General features: G+C 38.8%; 1 protein-coding gene across 5 annotated transcripts in view; it reads left to right on the top strand.

Annotated features, from left to right (window-relative positions):
* Positions 1 to 20120, top strand: part of scml2 (Scm polycomb group protein like 2) — a 101466-nt gene that overhangs the window by 60369 nt on the left and 20977 nt on the right. For all 5 annotated transcript variants that reach the window (XM_048540754.2, XM_059650408.1, XM_059650407.1 and 2 more), the window contains 3 exons: positions 8612 to 8859; positions 11327 to 11462; positions 13796 to 13999. In XM_048540754.2, coding sequence (XP_048396711.1) covers positions 8612 to 8859; positions 11327 to 11462; positions 13796 to 13999 — 588 coding nt within the window. The remainder of the gene's footprint in view (positions 1 to 8611; positions 8860 to 11326; positions 11463 to 13795; positions 14000 to 20120) is intronic.

The raw sequence follows: 20120 nt of genomic DNA, 5'->3' as shown, positions 1-20120 counted from the left end.
CAAAATGATGTTACCATATGCTCAAGATTCATTTATTTTCTATGCCATGGAGGATTTTTAAAAAAAGTGATTTTCAAAAAAATGTCTGTGTAGTAATCAGCGTTTTAGTCATTTTCTACACTTTATTTTTTGTCCTGCAGATTGTTAACCCTTGCCTTGAGCCATACAATGAATTGCTAATTAAATGCATTCTAGATAATCAGCTTTCCTCATGAAAGCAATTAGATCAAGGTACTGTTAAGATTTTGTGGAGGCCTTTTTGAAGTATTTGAAGGAAAAGAATTAAAATTAAGTTAATAAACTAAATATTCATGTCTTTATTATTAAAGACAGTTTAAGGAATCATCTGTAACCTACCCTGATTTATAAATAACTTTCTACTCTGCCAAAATTGTTTATTTATATTGAGAAAATTGCTTTACTTAATATTTATGACACTTGGAGATAGTCAATCATCAATTAAGCAGACAAAAAAAAGTTTATGAACTTGAACTTTACAATATTTGGCCGATAACATAGCCTTAGAGACTTTAGCCGTTTTGATAATAGTAGTTTATATTTGACAAGTACAATCCCTGTTGCATAGTTTAAATATTACCTTTGACAGTTGACTTCATTGCTGCATAAGTCTATTCATGGTAGCTTCTGATTTGAGTGCAAGACTAAATGCGTATTTTGCTGGCTCCTCTATCTACTTACTGATTCAATCAGATAAATAATTATAAATTTCCAAAAAAAAATCTTAAAACAAACCAGTTGACTGTCAAAATCTCATTCCATCAGAATCTAATCCACATCTTTTTGGTTTGGTTTCATCGCTTATGCTTCAGAATAGACACTTTTGTCTACAGATGCAAATGACCAATTTGGTTTTCGGCCCTTTGTGGATCTGTGACCCATTTTAACCTTATAGCCTTCTGCAAAGTGGGGGTGGAGATAGCGGGAGCAGGTGACTGATGAGCACTGTCACTGTGGCTTGCACACAATATACATATTACTTTAAAACCCAAGTTGCCCCTCTTTCCCCCACACCACCCCCATCCTCTAACCAACCAAACAAATGCAAATATCCTAGACATGCTGTTTGCTGGTGGAGCCTCAGTCAGCATGAGCTTTGTTGATGAGCTAGCAGGCAGAAAAAAGTGCAGTCGACAGAGGAAATCTAGAAAGGAAATTCAAGGCTCCTAAACTGGTAGAAGTTTAAGAAGAAGTAAAACACAAACCACGGTGAGCAGTGCTGGAGCGTGAAATCCTTTTTTTAAGCAAAACTTTACTGCTAAATTGAACTGAGATGTAGGCCTTTGTTTGCCTGCATACCTTTTGTGTGCCAAGAGTGTATCAATCCAAATGAAGGCCGTAGGGTATGTCCTTTTGTTCAAAAAAAGTCTTTTTTTTATTGTTTTATTTTGGCAAACTAAATTCAAGTGTCTGTAGTTTTAGGCCAAGTGTTGCAGACCTAAACTTGAAATAAATAGTATTCCAACAAATTGTTATATAATGAATGTAGCAGTCTTCATTTGAGGGTTGCATTGTGCAATGTTTTAGAGTTCTGGCTTAACTTTACTGCAAATTTTGGTCAAAAACTTCTAAAACCATAACTTACTATTTTAGTGTATGTACCTTTTGCATTCAGTTGTGTTATATGATTTGAAATTTAAAATAAGCTAAAAGGCTTAAGGTTCAGTTCTTTCAAAGTAAATATTGCTCTTTGTTCTAAATAAAGGCCAGAGTAATTTATTGAATCTTAATAAACTCTAAGATTTCCATAGCATAACTTCAATTTTAATCATGTTTTCGTGTGAGAACTGTGTGTCTTGGTGAAAAATTAGACTCTGACATTGGGTCAGAGTGAACTTAGAACTAATTGAAAAATGAAAAATGAGTTCAATCTTTTTAAATATAAATCTACTGATACGGTATTCTTAGGCTTTTGTTTGCGTGAAAGCAATACAGCTGTGTCTGGAATATTTTGTATTTGAAATTAATTTTGTTTCATGTATGTCATTTAATACCCAAGAGTGACCAGCTGCCCCACAATTCAATTAAATAATAATTGGATCTTTGACATTTACATGCGTGAAAAGAAGAAAACACTCTGCCATTTATAATTGCCAAGTCCATAGTGCTGTCAAAGGTGTTTTCAGTACTGCAGCATTATTTCAAAAGATGACCACTATTTTTTTGTTAAATAATACCTTAAACTGTTTATAGAAGTAAATTAGGTAATCATTTGTAACCTGTGATTTGTAAATAATTTGATGCTGTAGAAAATAGTTAAATTGATGAAATTGCTTTTTTTAATATTCTTCCCCCATTTCTGATACATTTAGGCCTCACTTGGAGGCAGACAAAAATTGGAATTGCTGGAAAGGCTCAAGATCTGGCAGCATCTGTGGAGAGAAATCGGAGTTAACGTTTTGGGTCAAGTGACCCTTTCTCACAATTTCTGATTTGGAGGCAGTTGCTCAGTTTAGGTTGTGAGTTGTTTGCTTTGTATCAGAAGATTTAAAAAAAACACTGGTTACAGTTCTCCCAAACCACCTGATGGTTTTTAAGGTTTTGGAGTAGATCTGTAGCTTGGGTTGTGGGTGTCGAGATTGGTTGGTTCGCCGAGCTGGTTTGTTGTATCACAGACGCCTCTGATGAAGCCTTGGTGTGTTTTCCCCCATGGTTTTTAAACTCTGGGGTCTGTTGCGATGGATTGCCTCACTTCCAGGTTTCCTCCACGGTGGAATGTATATGGGATCGAGTTCAATGTGTTTATAAATAGCATGCTTCGAGGGGTGCCATGTTTCCAGGAATTCTCGTGCTTGTCTCTGCCTTGCCTGCCCCAGGATCTTGGTGTTGTCCCAGTCCAAGTCATGGTTCTCCTCGTCCACGTGGAATGAGATGAGTGAGTATTGCTCATGTCTTTTTGTAGCAAATTGGTGTTCATGTACTCTTGTTGTTAGTTTCCTTCCTGTTTGTCCGATGTAGTGTTTCTTGCAGTCTCTGCAGGGGATCTTGTAGATGACAGTGGTCCTGTCCATGGCGGGGAGTGGGTCTTTAGTTCGGGTGAGCACTTGTCGTAGGGTTTATGTGGGCTTGTGTGCCATTCTGATGCCCAGCGGTTGTAGAAGTCATGTGGTGAGTTCTGACATGTTCCTGATGAAGGGTAGTGTGATGAGTGTGTCGGGGCCTGTAGAATCCTTCTGATGCTGTTTGTGTAGGCATCTCCTGACTCAGTTCTTTGGATATCCATTATCCTTAAACACTTTGGAAGAGGTATGCCTCCTCCTCTTGGTTTAGTTCCATGTTTCTGCAGTGTGTTGTTGCCCTTTTAAATAGTGTTCGCACGCAGCTTCGTTTGTGTGTGCTGGGATGGTTACTGTTGAAGTTCAATACCTGGTATCTGTGTGTGGTTTTTCAGTGTACTTTCATTTGCAGTTCCCCATTTGTCTTGTGCTGTACCATGACATCCAGGAATGGGAGTTGTTTGTTCTTCTCCTCTCTGGTGAATTTTATTCCGGTGAGGATGTTGTTTGAGTTTTTGTCTCTGTTCTAATTTGGTCCTTTTCAATGATGACAAACATATCATATCCATAGTTTAGATTGGATTTGCGAAAGGGCAGTCCTTTCCAGTCTTTGCATCACTGCTTCTGCTATGAGCCTGGAGATGGGCAATCCCATGGGTTGCAGAAGCAGTGATACAAAGACTGGAAAGGACTGCCCTGCTGCAAATCCAACCTAAACTATGGCTGCTTAGATGACACCTTTGTCATCATTAAATGAATCAAATTAGGAGAGAGACACAAATGAGCCAGCTTGGAGAGCCAACCAACCTCAGCCGCCTGATGGTTGCTTAGTGACAAGCATTGGCTGAACTTTGTACTAAGCTAAATTCTTTTTCCACAGAATCATTAAATTGTTGGGGTGTACAAGGTACCATTTGGTCTGCATGGACTTCCTGAGCATTTTAAATTAAATTCTTGTCTTTTCCCATCGCCCTCCCATATTGTTTCAGTTTAAATAATAATGCAATGTTTTCTTGAGTGCCTCAAATGAATCTGTCACCATCGCATTTGAAGTCAGTGCATTCCAACCTGGACCATTCACTGTGCGCAGACATTTATTCTTGCCTCACGTTTGCTTCTTTTGCAAAATGTTTTAAAGCTGCACCATCTGGTTCTTGATCTTTTTTATAAGCAATGATAGTTTCTCCCTATCTAGCCAGTCCAGACCCTTCAAGATTTTGAAATGCTTTTAGTAAATCTACCCTCCAACAAATTGGATTGGTGTTTTGTTTTGATCAATTAATCTTTTTAAAAAAACTTCATATGGGTCAGGTTCATTTTACTAAATAGATAAATGATGAAAATGAGCAGAGTAACACAGTCTTTTTGCTGAAACCAGTTGCAAGCACTGGGTATCTCAGCCAGTCAAGTAGCAAGAATGGCAGATGCTGGAATCAGTCAATACGCCATGGAGCTGGAGGAACACAACAGGTCAGGCAGCATTAGAGGAACAGAAGAGTTGATGCTTTGGGCCCAGAATGAAGGGTCTAGGCTCAAAGCGTCGACTCTGCTGCACCTCTGATGCGGCCAGATCTGTGTTCCTCCAGCTCCACAATGTATTGATCTCAGCCAGTGAGGCTCCATTGGTGTCATGTATAACTGGAGTCCCCTAATGGAAATTGCCTCCTGAAACCCTAGTGGAAGCCAGCTAAGACAAGTGTAAGAAAATGACTGGTGACTGAAAGTTGTGCAGTGCTGCACATAGTGTAAGAAAAATGGGTACAGCTATACCAAAGACATTATCATAGAATTCCTACAGTGTGGAAACAGGCCCTTCTGCTCAACAAGTCCACACTGACCCTTGGAGCATCCCACCCAGACCCATCCCCCTATAACCCACCTAATCTACTCATCCCTGATTGCTGTTGGCAATTTAGCATGTCGTGCACATTGTTGGACTGAGGGTGGAATTGAACCCAGGTCCCTGGGGCTGTCAGGCAGCAGTGCTAACGACTGTGCTTCTGTTCCGTCCCTTATGTAGACATTAAACCTAATCCTAGGACTTGTGTTCACAAATTATGACTAGGGTCCCTGTTTTCAGAAACATTTCACAATCAAAACTGCTAAGCCACCTCTTCAGTGATGGCCTACAGATAAATTCAACAATAGGAATAGTTATTTTTACAGCAGTAAGGGTCACCAGTGTATTAATTTATATACTTAGATGCTCTAGTTACCACAATTATAACATACTACATCAACCAATTTACTGCTCACCGATGTCGTGTGCAAGAGGCATCAGTTTCCTTGTGGAAAGGATGCATTGCCTGAAAATAACCTCGACTGAATGGAAGAGTACCATGAGTTCAAGGTGTCATTCACCATCTATCAACAATACTTCCTGTACTTTGCAAAGTGGGAGTTAAAATCCTGTTTATGGATAAGCGTGCAAAGCCTAAGTTGATAGCTGAACACAAGAGTGCTGTTTTGTTAGTAATGATGTATTTTGTTCTGTATTTATTACCCTTGCAGAAAGAGTGTTTGGTGGCAGTGTGTGTTTTTAATGGGAACTTCATGGTGGAGATTGACATGTCCCTTTTCATGGAGGATCATGGAATGGTTCTGCAGTGTCTGGAGCTTTGGGTTTGTTCAGCTGCCTTGCTGCATCATTTATTTCTTCTGCTTTGCCTTCCTTCTCTTGCTTCACCCTAGCTGTTGTGGATTTGTTCAAGATGAGCAGGTTCCTGTGTTGGAATGGTATAATTAGACACCAGAGAACTGTGAAAGATACTATGAAAGTTGTTTCAAGCTTATCTCCTAGCCTGTCCATTCAGAAACTGAGAAGACTCTTAATTAGATAGTACAGCAGTCCATAAAAGAAATTCTGTAGTATGAGACCTGACCTTCACAGGCACTTTGGTACTCAATGCACAGCAAATCTTCTTATTGCAGCCGTAATAACAATGCTGTGTCACAAATCCTTGAAGATGTCAATAAAAAGAATTTATAATTGTGGAATGTCTAGAGTTAGCACCGTGAATTAATATCTTCTTTCTCTGCCACTTCCATGACTGATTCTTCACTTGGGCTTTATTTTGTGCTCTTTCCTTCACGGCGAAAATGCCCAAGGATGTATATACCCATACTGTTTCTTGAGTAACGTGACATAACAAATTGTGAAATACTGTGGTTATCAAAATGCCACTCAATCTTGAAGACCCTAAAGAATAGGAAATTGCAAATTTGTTTTTGTGGTATTAGGAAAGAATACCTTATACAGATAAGCTGCAAGAACACTGTGCCTAACGTTATTATTTTTCAAAATGTATGTCACTGCATATGGGAGCAATGATAAACTTTTTGTCTTTGTGATAATGTATCATTATATTCCAAATTATTTATGATACTGGAGGTGTAGGGAAGGATGGTGGAGGATGAGGAGATTTGGAAAAAGAGGAGAGGTGGCAAGTGCAGAGGAAAGGAGTGCGAGCGGTCAAGGAGGGACGGAGGGAGGGATGGAAGAAGACGATGAGATGTGCAAAGATGTTGAGGCATACTTACTGGTAACTGTGCAGCAAAAAGCAGGAACTTTCCTTTAGTTTTGGGTATCTCTTGATGGTCACATTCCTTTCTCCTGAAAGTGTGTATAATAAGTTCATATATCAGACTTTGGAAGAACTGTGCAATAGGTAAATGGGTACATAGTTTACATCTGTCATGATTGTCCCATGATAGTGCAGCAAACGTGTAATTTCAGATTGATTTTTGTCAGTTTGGAGAACATCCCAGAAAATGCTTCTTAAGTGATGAGAGTCATTTCACTGGTACATTGTTTAACTGATACTTAGCTTTGATTGAGAAAGGTTCAAGATGGTCACATTCAGTCTCATTTGGAGAAAACCAGCTTTGTAACTTTAGCATCTTGTCTTTTCATTAATGGTCTCACTGATATTGGTTATGCTTACCTTCATATTTTCTTTGCATGTTTACAACCGTTTTTAAACAAGTTTATTCGTCTTTTTTTGTATCATCACTCTTTACTTCTTTCATGGTGAGTTGCAGAACTTAAAAATTCTCCCATTCCTGAGCAGCTTGAGTTCCCTGTGCTCCTCCACATGGAGTCTGTGCAAATAAATTGGAAGTCTTGACTCCTGCCCATGAGGTCAGGCTTACTGCTTCTGGCTTGACCCTGGCAGCAATTCTGCAAAATCGGCTTTTTTTCCCTTCCTGCCAATGTTGTAGCCATTCACAAATGAGCAGGAAAGTGGATTGACTTGAGCTAATTTATGCCAGCCTGCTAGTTTTTTTTATGGATAGTTGATACACAGATTGCTATTCGTATAGTATAACTTTTCAGTTCGGGACGTTTGATTTTAAGAGTTGCAGGCTCAAATGCATTGCCTCTAAGTGCTGAAGTTCAAGGTTGATAAATATATCCCCTATTCTAGTTGTAACAGGGGCAGTTGCACATGTAAATGCTAAACGTTATTGATGTATAACAGTTAGTATTGAATCTATTCAAAACCTGAATCTTAGGTCATACCCAACATTTACAGGTTATCAGATCAGCATGGAAACAGGATTTTCCAAGGTAATAGCCAAAGATTTGTTGTAGGTTTGAGCATATGCAGGATTGGTATCAGTTTTTTTTTCTGCACGTCATCTGCATTGCTAAATTAACTTATTCTTCTTCTACCAAGTGCATAACGGGGCAAAACTTGAAAGACTGCAACCTTTCAAATAATGATTGGGGTCAAGTTTGAGATCATCCTAACTTGTGTCAGAACTTCAATTTATTGGAAATATTTCCAAACTCTGATAATATATGTAAATGTTCAATCCATCTGTCATGATGGTTGAATGAGGTCCGGTATAGGATGGACTCTCTTTTTTTAGTGTTTGTGTTTTTTCTCAATAGCTGCGTGTGTTTATTATTTTGCTCGTGGAACTCATCATTTTGGGGTCAGGCCACTTCTTTGGTTTCTAAGTCTCTACAAATGATTGAGGAGGTTTTTACAAAACACTAAATTTGATGCCAATGCTAGTTTTAACTCCTTTTTAGATCAGTTTAAGGTGGCAGTCAGATGTCTAAGTTTTTTGATTAACTGTCAAACTGGACAACCGATTATTAGACACATTTAACTTCAGCTGGATTGAGCAGAAGTTATTTCCATTCTGACTTGATACCTTCATGATTTTTTAATAAATGTATTTGAGTAGTTCTAAAATCTTATCAGGATGCTGGGACTGTTCCCCTACATTATGGTGTTTTGACTTCCACCTGAGAGAAGGATGAACCTTAGTTTGAGCTTTCTTTTTTGTAAGATGACACCTCCAGTGTTGCAGCTCTCCCAACATTTCTGTCACCAGCTAGTTCTCAAGTCATGAAGTGTGGTATGAACCTATGACTGTTGACAGGGAGGTGGGAGTACTGCAGTTGAGTGTACGTTGTCAGTGAAGCCTTAACTTATTAACTTCCACAAGAGAACTTAGAGACAAAGATACTCTTACTAGGCGATATGATAGATGATTTGGTTTGTTTTGAAGGAAAACATTTATTTTACATCAGTATTGTTGGATTTAATAAAGCATTTTTGAAATATTCTGCTTAATCTTAGTGTCAATTCCAAAGAGTATTCCTGCTACTCCGTCAGCTCCTTCCAGATTGCCTAAACGTACAATGCAATCACCACAGAAATCCGATGAGGTGACAAATCAGAAGAGTCATAAAAACATAAGAGGCAAACGACCTGGACAATCTACTTTGAAAAAGAGTACACCGTCACAATCCAATTCACCACTTCAATCTGATTCCATCTCTGATCCATCCAAAACTCTGAAACGAGGAGTGAAACCAGGAGTCAAGGTTTGTTCACACACAGGTGTAATTATATAATTGAAATGTTCCCAAATCTAGTATTCTGCACGCTGATACATTTTCAAGGATTTTATGTTCTGAATTGTAATAGACAAAATTTATTGTCGAGTTTCATTTGTATTTTGACAGGAACAATATTTTGAACCATTATCTCTCTTAACAAATGATGTTTTTGTTGTTTAGTAGAGGTAAATGTATATTTAATCCTACTAATATTTCTGTGAAGGGATATTGTTAATTTGGAAGTAACTATTTTGGTTTAAAAAGTGAGTGGCTGCTACATTCTATTGATGCTGTACATGATAGTTATATGGTGACTCCTTGACAGTGATGAGTTGTATTTTAAATGGTGCTTTCATCATAGTGAAACCTCCCAGCCCACCTAGGACATCATGTGAGTTCAGCCATTATCAACAACAATTTTAAAAAGACAATTGGATGAATATATGAATAGAAAAGGTTTGGAGGGATATGGGCCAGGAGCCGGCAGGTGGGACTAGTTTTATTTAGGATTATGTTCTGCATGGACTGGTTGGACTGAAGGGTCTGTTTCAGTGCTGTATGACTCTGACCCTGCGACTAAATAGGCATGGAAGACTTCCCATTAGTTAGACCAGAATCCTTATTACTAAAAACCACCATAATACTCCAAAATGAAAACTGATGTGTAGCAAAAAGGTTAGTGTTAAAATATTGTCTGTAGGCTTTCATTTTTAAATGGAAGACAATTAGTTACAAGTGGCACTGACTTATGCTGAAAGCTTAAGAAAATTTATTTGTTTTCGACCTACTATCAAGTAAACAGCCTTGAGAAGGACTTTTAAAAACAACTTTCTGGTGGTAAATAGTCAAAATTAAACCAAGCATGATACCACTTCAATGTGTAAGAAAAGCAAGACAGCTTTGCTTGTCAGTTCGCCAAATGTACCAGCAGTAATGGGTAGCTCATCCCTGCAAGACAGAAGATCTCACTCTCGTACCCTGCTGATGGAGTTTTCCACCTTCTTCCCATTCCATGTTTCTCCCTGTATTTCGTTTCAACCCATTGCACTAACTCATTCTGTCTAATCTTCTTCCTCTTCTCTGTCTGACCAATTCCAGTACCTCCCTGTACACAATGATGTGAAATGTTATGAAGGCGATGAGGAATCTGTACTATCTACTCCTAGGAAATCCCACTATATTATGAGCTCATCAAACAGTTAAGTTACTGGCGGGCTGTTCACAGGATTAGAACCGGGGTGGCCGTGGTGATACATGTGGAGGCCCCCCGCTCTTTTATTCAGGTGTCACTAGAAGGTTGTTGGTTGCTGCAGGCCAAGGATACAAGTGTTAGCACAAGGGCTTTGTGGGGTATGGATCAAGGAAGTTTGGCAATTACGGCAGGGGTGCGTGGCACTCGGTATGTTATACCTTCCTGACACCAGGTATCTTGATCAGGTGGTAAGTGATTTTAAATGAGGCACTCCTCTAAATAGACCACAGATCTGCATGTTGCGCTTCCCAGTTGGTGACTGGCCAGCCCACTTCCTCATTCCTGAATTAATTCTAGCAGTGATGGGAAGAGACCCTTAATTGGGCATTAATTTCCCACCTATAGGCTAAATTGGCAGTGAATGGAAAGGCAACTTACTGGCTTTTGTGCTGCTGTCTCAATTGGGGTGCTGTCTAATTAAATACCATACCAGCTTCCAAACCCACCAAAGAGTGAAACATAAAATACTGGCAAAAGTAAAGCAGGCAGTATAAACTAAATATTTAATGCAATGCAGCATCATGCACACAAATACAGGGCCATTTCTTGAGTAATGAAAAATAAGTAGTTTACTTACTAGTGATATAACAAAATTACTTAAGAAATCGCTTTTAAAATCTGGAGTGGTAGAAAGAGACTTCAGTTTCTACTGAAATCGGTGTAATGACTTGATGCACAGTTGTTGTAAATGAAACAAGGAGAGTGAAATTTCTCAACTTTGTCACATTTCAAATATCAAGGGTGGCCCAGGGGTTGGCACTGCTTCACAGTGCTAGGGACCCGGGTTCATTTCCACCCTCACGTAATTGTCTGTGGAGTTTGCACATTCTCCCTGTATCTGTATGGGTTTTCTCTGGATGCTCTGTTTTCCTCCCACAGTCCAAAGATGTGCAGGGTAGGTGGATTGGCCATGCTAAATTGCCCGTTATGTCTAGGGATGTTAGGTTAGGTGGGTTAGACTTAGGGTAATGCAGGGGTAGAGGAATTAGTCTGGATGGGATGTTTGTCAGAGGGGTGGTGTGGACTTGTCGGGCAGATTGGCTTGTTTCCACACTGAAGGGATTCTGTGATCTGATCTACGAAATGTATGGTTAAACTTTGGGTTCAGTGACTGTTGTTATTGAAATAGCGAAAAAAATCACATTGCAATAATTTATGCACAGTTGTCAGAAATTTTCAAGCTTTTTTTTAACGTTTCAGAGGAAGTCAAGAAGCGCACAGAGTCCACATCCTCCCTCTCCTACCACAACAACCCCTGAACCTGATATTAGCAGTGCCCAAGTACATCAAGATGCTGCTAGTATTCACAATACAACTCCATCTGTAATGTCTACAGGTAAATGTCACTAGTCATGTCAAACTAATATGCAATAGTGAATTTAAAAAAGCTGTCTGCAAATTGCCTGTTAGGATATAGCACGGTTGTGGGTATATGTCGTCGGTTCTTTATTCCTTGTACATGAATGATGAGCATCTCCTGAATGCTTTTTTATTGATTAGTTGTGCTCTTGTAATTTGAAATTAGGGCATATATCCTGAGAGAAACAATTCATTAAGTATTCTGCGAAAATTTGATATGAGTATTATGAAGTGAAATGAAAAACATGTACTTTTTTTGAACTAATATTAAATTTATGATCTAAGTGAAGACAACTTCATAAAGTACAATGGTGTATAATAACACAGATTTGATGTCTAACAACTTGATGTTTAATACATGAAATTAAATTAACTTGCTTGAAACCCAAGGAGCCAGGATTAGGAAATTGTACCTGTTTAGTTTGGTTTATGTATAATAATTTTTGAGATTTCCAAGAAAATATTTGAACCAGATGAATACCAAGTATTACATTACTAAAAGTTTAATGTTTGGATATTCATCAAATAAGCAGAATAACAATTGCAGTTTTTGAAGGATTAATTAATTTAATTTAAATTTGGTACATAATCAGATCAGATTTCCAACAGCTCACTTTGACTGCTGTGAAAAACAGATTAGTACATTATTTCATCATTCTTCCTCCACTTTGGAAAAAATGCTGTCTGCATAGAATTTTTGCCTACAGTCAAAGTGACATTAAGCTTTGCAGTAGTCTAACTTCTGTATCCTGTTTGTTGTAGCTTGTTATGTGGTGCAGTGTGCTGGAGTGGTGTGATTTAAAACTGATGAAGGTGGTTAAGTTTAACCAAGTAAATAAACTAATTGTTCAGTTGCATTTTCAAGGTTACATTTTAAGGAATTTGATGCAGTGGCGAATTGCAAGCTGTTGTGCCACTTGAAACTCAGATTTGAGTTTATGCCAAACTGATGGGTAGGAAAACTTCCCTCCTTTATATTAGACATAAGAACCCCATTTGAAATGCTTCTTTCTCACTCCTAATGAGTTGATTTACCATGTCAAAGAGCTCTCCTTAATTCAACGTGAAATTGCCATTCCGTTCCAAGAAACCAAAATAATGGATCATACGGAATATTGCACTTCTCAGGAGACCGTTTTGAGACTGGAGCATGTTAGAACAATATGTGGGGAGCTTTGCTCTGGATCTATCTGCACAGCACCCAACCTTTTGAACCTACAACCCATTGATGCTGGGTGTCAAAAACCATTATATCCCAAGGTAATGCCATTCTTAAACAAAGTGATCTGAACAAGGGTCACTGGACCTGAAAACTCCACTTTCTCTCTACAGCTGCTGCCAGATCGGCTGAGTATTTCCAGCAATTTCTGGTTTAGGTACTTGCATCCTACCCTGCTGTTAGATTTCAGACTTGCTGGACTAATCAAAGACCACACACACTTGCAAACAATAATCGAATGATAGTTGTTATCACAATTCACTTGCATTGGTTAAATGTAACATGGGCAGCAGTACACAACTGTATCTTAACATGACTTCTGCGCTTATTTCCTGCATATCTGTGGCAGCAGCTCTCCAAATGTTGAGTTGACTGATAATCTTTGGTCTACCCTGTTAGAACATATCCCAACCTTTGTCACATGATTTAGTCTGCTGTCGTAATTTCTTTTCATTTCAGTTCACAGACCCCTCTAGGGCTATGCTGTTCTTAGCAGCTGTTGCAAAAGATTCTGAAGGTCACAATTCTGCATAGCCTTTCAAGAAGTTCTCTTGGACAAAAATTCTAAACTTTTACAAGCATGTTATTGCATTTCCTTACCCAAGGCATTAATGCATAGAGTTACACTAATAATCCACTTCTCAACATTAAAACTTCAACATTTTATCAACCTCAATCTAAGTAATTTGCTCTTCTGGGTGAGGTGTCATACAAAGCATGTTTACATACTTTTTTCCTTACCATAGTTTACATATTTACCAACTACAGTTGGTTTATCCATATAAACGTCAAGATGTGATTGTTATGTTTCCAGACAAGGTTAACGATGCATTTTAGAATTTAGTCTTAGCATGACAAGCAAATTGGTAAAAAGATTACAAAAGCATCTTTAAAAGATCATAAGACTATTAAAATCTACGTGGTAAGCACAGAAGTTACCAAAGTGATTCATTTAACGGATAAAAAAATTGGGCTAGGAGCTATAATTTGTTAGTTGGTCACAAATATTATGTTAGTTACTAGTTAATAAATTCATCAACTAGACCAAGCTGAAGTATTAATGTTTAATATCAACTTTTTTTTTATTACAGTTTGTGTGTACGTTAACAAGCATGGAAACTGTGGACCACATTTGAATAAAAAAAACATTCAACAGCTTCCAGATCATTTTGGACCTGGTCCTGTACCAACAGTGCTTCAACAGGCTGTACAGGGTTGTGTTGATTGTGCCTACCAGGCTAAAACCGTCTTCTCCTTTCTTAAGTCTGGCCATCATGGTGGAGAGGCAATAACAGGTGGGGTTAAAAAAAATGCTGTATTTTTTAAAATTTAATTAGAAATGTTGGTAAAGAAAGATATTTTATTCAGTCTGTTCAGATATGATTTATTTCATCTACACTGAATATTTGAGTAAAGAAATGAATTTATATTGTGTCTGTCATGAGTTCAAATTGTGTCTAGGCCAACTGGATGCGTTCCATCTAGGTTTGTAGAATGTTTATAGCATGGAGTATGACTATTTGGCCCAAATTGCTGATACCATCTCTCTGTACGAGCAGTTCTCCCTTCCCTGTTTTTCTGCCTTTTCTTTGTAGCTTTTTAAATGATACGTTTTCAGTTAATTATCTAATTGTGTTTTCAAGGCCTTGATTGAAATTCTGTCCACTGCACTTTGAAATGCAGTTGATGTAAAGTTGTTTTATGGCAGTATTTTATATACTTTATTTTGCTGAAAGTAACAGTACAAAGTACTGCATCTGTTCTCCAGTATTGCTAAGGTGAAAGTTAAATAAGTTGATTGTGAATTACAAAATTCTGATTTTTAGCTTGGATAGCTAGACAACAAATAACAAGTGTAGACCATCAGTGTGGGCTTAATAGGTGCATGACAGACAGTCAGAAGTAGATCTTTGAGAGTGACTAAATGTTAAGAAGGAAATTTACATTAAACTCTGTACTTTTACTGTTATATACTGATTATACTTCTGTGTATTACTGTTTTGGGGAGCAGAGTGGCTCAGTGGTTTGCGCTGTTCCCTTAGAGCCCCAGGGGGCCAAGTTCAGTTCCAGCCTTGGTGATTATGTGGGGTATGCAAATTCTCCCCAGATCTGTTTTGGTTTCCTTACACAGTCCAGAGATATGCAGGTTGGGATGATTGTCTGTGTTAAATGCAGGGATAGCGTGAGGTTTGAGACTGGATGGAATGCCGTTCAGAGGGTTGATGCAGACTCAGGTCGAATGGCCTCTTTCTGCAGTCTAGGGTTTCTATGATTAAAATAGATTCCAGTTACAGTCATTGGCAAAATTTGAATTGTTTTATCTGAATCATGATTCAAAATGCACGTTAGCAAAGCCTAACCCAAATGCTAGAACTAAGGTTCAATGAAGTACCCATAATTTTACTCAAATTAATCTGTTGCCAACAGTGAGTCAATCAGTTTGTTTCAACTGGAATGTTCAGTAGTTGAAATTTTAAAACTGTATGATCAATGTATTTATCATGAATGACAGTTTCAAAAACTGTGTGCAAGGAAATATATTTATACTGTCATGATTTCAATGCACACCAAATGTTTTTCACTTAAAGCCAAACTAAGATGATTTCTGATGTGACAAATGTGATTTTCAAACAGTTTGTTGCGTTTAAATTTATAGATCTTCATCTATTTATGTCAACTAATTCTAACTTATTTGCTTTGTTATTTTAAACTTCTCATTCTTCAGAAGCGATGGTGCTGAGTGAAAGTCTTGAGTTTGAGTTTGTGATACATATAAACTGCATCTTTACCCATTGGAACACCATCTTTCCTTAAATATACCTGATTTCCTAATTTTATCCTCGTAGATACAACTTGTGTTTGGAATCCTTCCTCCTCTATTTGCTTTCTGATATGCTAGATCCCACTTTAAATTTACATCCGACAATTTAACAAATTTTGATATTTTCAGCCTACCTAAGGGCTAAAGTTGGTTAAATATGTTGGAAAATGTGGCTGGTTCTTAAAACCAAGGTGAGAAGTCGATTAAGGAAGCAAAGTTGTTTTCTTTAAAATCAAGTTCTTTGTGGGGAAGACACTACTATGGGAGAAGAGGGATATACAGTCTTTTGGAGAAGAATAAAAAATGATTATAAAAAAATCAAAAGAATTGGAAAATAAGTGCCTGAAATAATAGTGACTTTGACCTACAAGTTGAAAGAATACATGCGTCATTGTAGAAAGCTTATGTGACTCTGTCCACAAACATTCATTCGCAAGCCATTTGTGTATAGCTAAGCTATTAATTTGCAATTGCTAGCCACACAGTTGAAATTACTGCCTTTGACCACTTGCAAGGGCAAAGGAATTAAATAATAACTGATCTAACTGAATGGATTTTTTTTATTGCAGTGCTGTTGTGTAGTTTCCAAAACATCCTACAAATTTTTAAGTTGCTCAGAAGTTGCAATGTTGAAGACACTATGAAAGTGCAAGTTGTCATATATAACCTAGTCAGATTACATTTTACGAAAGCATTCAGAATAAAATAGATAAATTGATGGAGTAAATCAGGATGACAAGTGGTTTATGACTTGTGAAGGGGAAAGAGGGTTCAGGAGAGGTAATTGAACTTTCCAGAAGTAATAGGACAGAGTATGGAAAGGGTCAGAAATTTAACTGGAGGCACAGTAAAAAAGGGAACAATTATGAGAAAGAGGGCAGTAAACACAGGACTGAGGGTGTTGTATTTAAATACACACAATATATAAAACATTGTAAACGAACTTGCAGTGCAGATTAAAATTGATGGGTGCGCTGTGTGGGCACCGTAGAGACAAGGTGTTCAGAGCTGGCAACTAACTATCCAAGGCTACATGTCCTTTCAAAAGGGCAGACAGTTAGATGAGGTTGTCTTCTTAGAAAGAAATTAAATTAAATCAATAGTGAGAAGCAATGTAGGATTGGAAGGAGTAGAACCTATGTGGATCGGATTGAGGAATGGCAAAGGAGAAAAGGTCCGGATCTGAGTTGCATACAGGCTTCCTAGAAGTAGTCAGGATGTGGAGCAGAAAATAAGTCAGGAGACAGAAGTGTTAGAAAGGCAATATGATGGTAATCATGGGAGACTTGAGTATGCAGCTGGACTAGGAATATCAAGCTGGTAGCAGATCCCGAGAAAAGGAATTTGTGGAATGTCAGTGAGATGGTGTGTTTTTTTGTTGGAGTAGCTTGTGGTGGACCCCCACGGAGCAGCCACTTCTGCAGTTGATGTATAATGAAGCAGACTTCTTCAAGAAGGTGAAGGAACCCCTGGGGGCAGAGACCACAATATGATAGCATTAATTCTGCAGTTTGAGAGGGAGAAGCTGGAATCAGATGTAATGATATTACAATTGAGTAAAGATCACTAGAAAGACCTGAGTGGGGAGCTGGCCAGAGTTGATTGGAAGGGGAGCCCAAAAGGGCAGACAATGGAGCAGCAATGGCATGAGCTTCTGAGAATTATTAGGGAAGCACAGAAGTTCATCCAAAGGAAGAAGGAATTTACTGAGGGGAGTTGGGGGGTGCGAGGCAACCATCACTGATAAATGAAATCAGGGATACCATAAAAGCAAAGCAAAAAGCATACGATGTGGTGAAAATTATTAGGAAGTGAGAGTATTGGGAAACCTTTTAAAAAAAACTAGCAGAGGACAACTGAAAAAGCAATGGGGAGGAGGGAGACGCAGTATGAAATATGTGGGTAACAACTCGTAACATAACAGAAGATTGCAGGAGTTTTGAGATGTATAAAAGAGCAGCCAAAGAGGAAATTGGACTGCTAGAAATTGAGGCTGGAGAATAAGTAATGGGTAACAAAGGAATGGCACAGGAACTGAATAGGTACTTTGCACCACTCTTCCTGGTAGAAAACACCAGGAAAATATCTGGAACTTGAGTGTATTGGCCATCATGAAGGAGGAGGAGTTGGGGAAGTTGAAAGGTCTGAAGGTGCTTTCACCTGGACCAAGTGGACTATGCCCAGTGTTCTAAAGGATATAGCTGAGGAGATTTTGGAGGCATTGGTGGTCATCTTTCAGGAATCACTGGACTCAGGGAGGGTCCCGGAGGACTGGCAAATGGCGAATGGAACACCCCTGTTTATGAAGGAGGGAGACAGGCAGAAGGTAGGAAATTATAAGTGGTTACCCTGATTTCAGTTGTTAGCAAGATTTGAGTATGTTATTAAGGATGAGAATGCAGAGTACCTGGAAGTGCATGATAAAATACTCTGCACAATGGGACATCATGCCTGACAAACGTTAGTGTTCTTTGAGAAGTAAGTTAGACAAAGGAGAGCCAGGGATGTGATCTTTTTGGATTTTTAGAAGGTCTTTGACAAGATGCTGCTCAGGTTGCTGCTAAGTATAATAAGAGTCCAGGGGTTACAGGCAGGATACTGACATGGATAGAGGATTGAATTACTGACAGAAGGCATAGAGTAGAAATAAAGGGGTCTTTTTCAGAATGGTAGTTGGCGACTATTGGAATTCCGCAGGGGTTGGTGTTAAGTTTACAGCTATTCATATTATTCAGTAACAATCTGGACAATGGAATTAAGAGCATTGTTGCTAAGTTTGCAGATAGGTTTGGAACAGGTGGTGTTGTGTAGGCAAGGAAGCTGCAAAGGACTTGGGCAGGCCAGGAGAGTGAGCAAAGAAGTGGCAAATGAAATACACTGGGAAAACGTGAGGTTATGCACTTTGCTAAGAAGGGTGGAGGCGTAGACTATTCTGTAATTGGGGAAAAGCTTCAGAAATCTGAAGCACTAAGGGACTTGGTGCTAGTTTACGATTCTCAAGGTTAACATGCAGTATAATTTGGCAGTTAGGAAGGCAAATGCAATGTTGGCATTCATTTCAAGAATTAATTTCAAGAGCTAGAATGCAAAAGAAGGGATGTACTGCTGAGGCTGTATAAGGCTCTAGTCAGACCCTATTTGAAATATTGTGAGCAATTTTGGGCCCCCTATCTAAGGAAGGATGTGCTGGTGTTGGAGGGTGTCCGGAAGCATGATCTGGGAATGAAAGGCTTGTCACAACTTGCGGTTGAGGATTCTGGGTCTGCATTCAGTGGAGTTGAGGATGAGCAGTTCGAAGGGGGCAGGGACCGGGTATAATTGAAACTTAGAGTACTAAGGACCCTAAACAGAGTGGACGTGGAAATGTTTCCACTAGTAGGAGAGACTGGATCCGAGAGCACAGTCTCAGTTAAGGGACAACTCTTCAGAACTGTGGTGACGAGAAATTTCTTCAGCAAGAAGGTGGTGAATCTGGGTATCTCGTTGCCACAGAGAGTTGGGGAGGCCAAGTCATTGTATTTAAGATGGGAACAGGTACGTTCTTGATTAGCAAGGGTATCAAAGGTTATTCGGACAAGGCAGGAGTATAAGGTTGAGAAGCTAAGTGGATAATTCTGCTCCTATATTTTATGGTCCTATACTTCAGGATGAAGGCTTTATTTACTTCCTCTATCTGACATTCCAAAGGGATAAAAACACCTCAGATGGTCTGTCCAAATTTAAATTGACATTTATTCAATACAAAATTGCTGAAATTCTGGTTTTTTTTTCTTTTTCTGATCCAAATTTGTGGTGTTTGTTACAATCTTGAAAAACATATGTTACAACATGTTCTGTTTATTAACTTGCTCATATCATTTGTTGTAAAGATTTGACTAATTGCTGGGCCTATCAATTTATCTTTGAAAGGAAATTTCTAAAAACGAATATTCAGAATAGAATGAATAGTCACTTGGAAAAATGTACGGTAACTCTAGAGTAATCATAAATTTGTTGTGGAAAATAGACAATGGACAATAGGTGCTGGAGTAGGCCATTCGGCCCTTCGAGCCAGCACCACCATTCATTACGATCATGGTTGATCATCCACAATCAGTATCCTGTTCCTGCCTTATCCCCATAACCCTTGATTCCACTATCTTTCAGAGCTCTATCCATCTCTTTCTTGAAAGTATCCAGAGAGTTGGCCTCCATTGCCTTATGGGGCAGAGCATTCCATATATCCACCACTCTCTGGGTGAAGAAGTTTTTCCTCCACTCTGTTCTAAATGGCCTACCTCTTATTTTTAAACTGTGTCCTCTGGTTCTGGACTCAGCCATCAGCGGAAACATGCTTCCTGCCTCCAGAGTGTGCAATCCCTTAATAATCTTATACGCCTCAATCAGATCCCCTCTCATCCTCTTAAACTCGTGTATACAAGCCCAGTCGCTCCAATCTTTCAACATATGATAGTCCCGCCATTCCGGGAATTGACCTCTTGAACCTACGCTGCACTCAATAGCCAGAATGCCCTTCCTCAAATTTGGAGACCAAAACTGCGCGCAACACTCCAGGTGCGGTCTCACCAGGGCCCTGTACAGCTGCAGAAGGACCT

Source organism: Stegostoma tigrinum, chromosome 12 (genome assembly GCF_030684315.1).
Source record: "Stegostoma tigrinum isolate sSteTig4 chromosome 12, sSteTig4.hap1, whole genome shotgun sequence".
Taxonomy (NCBI): Eukaryota; Metazoa; Chordata; class Chondrichthyes; order Orectolobiformes; family Stegostomatidae; genus Stegostoma; species Stegostoma tigrinum.
This window is presented reverse-complemented; position numbering and strand designations above follow the sequence as displayed.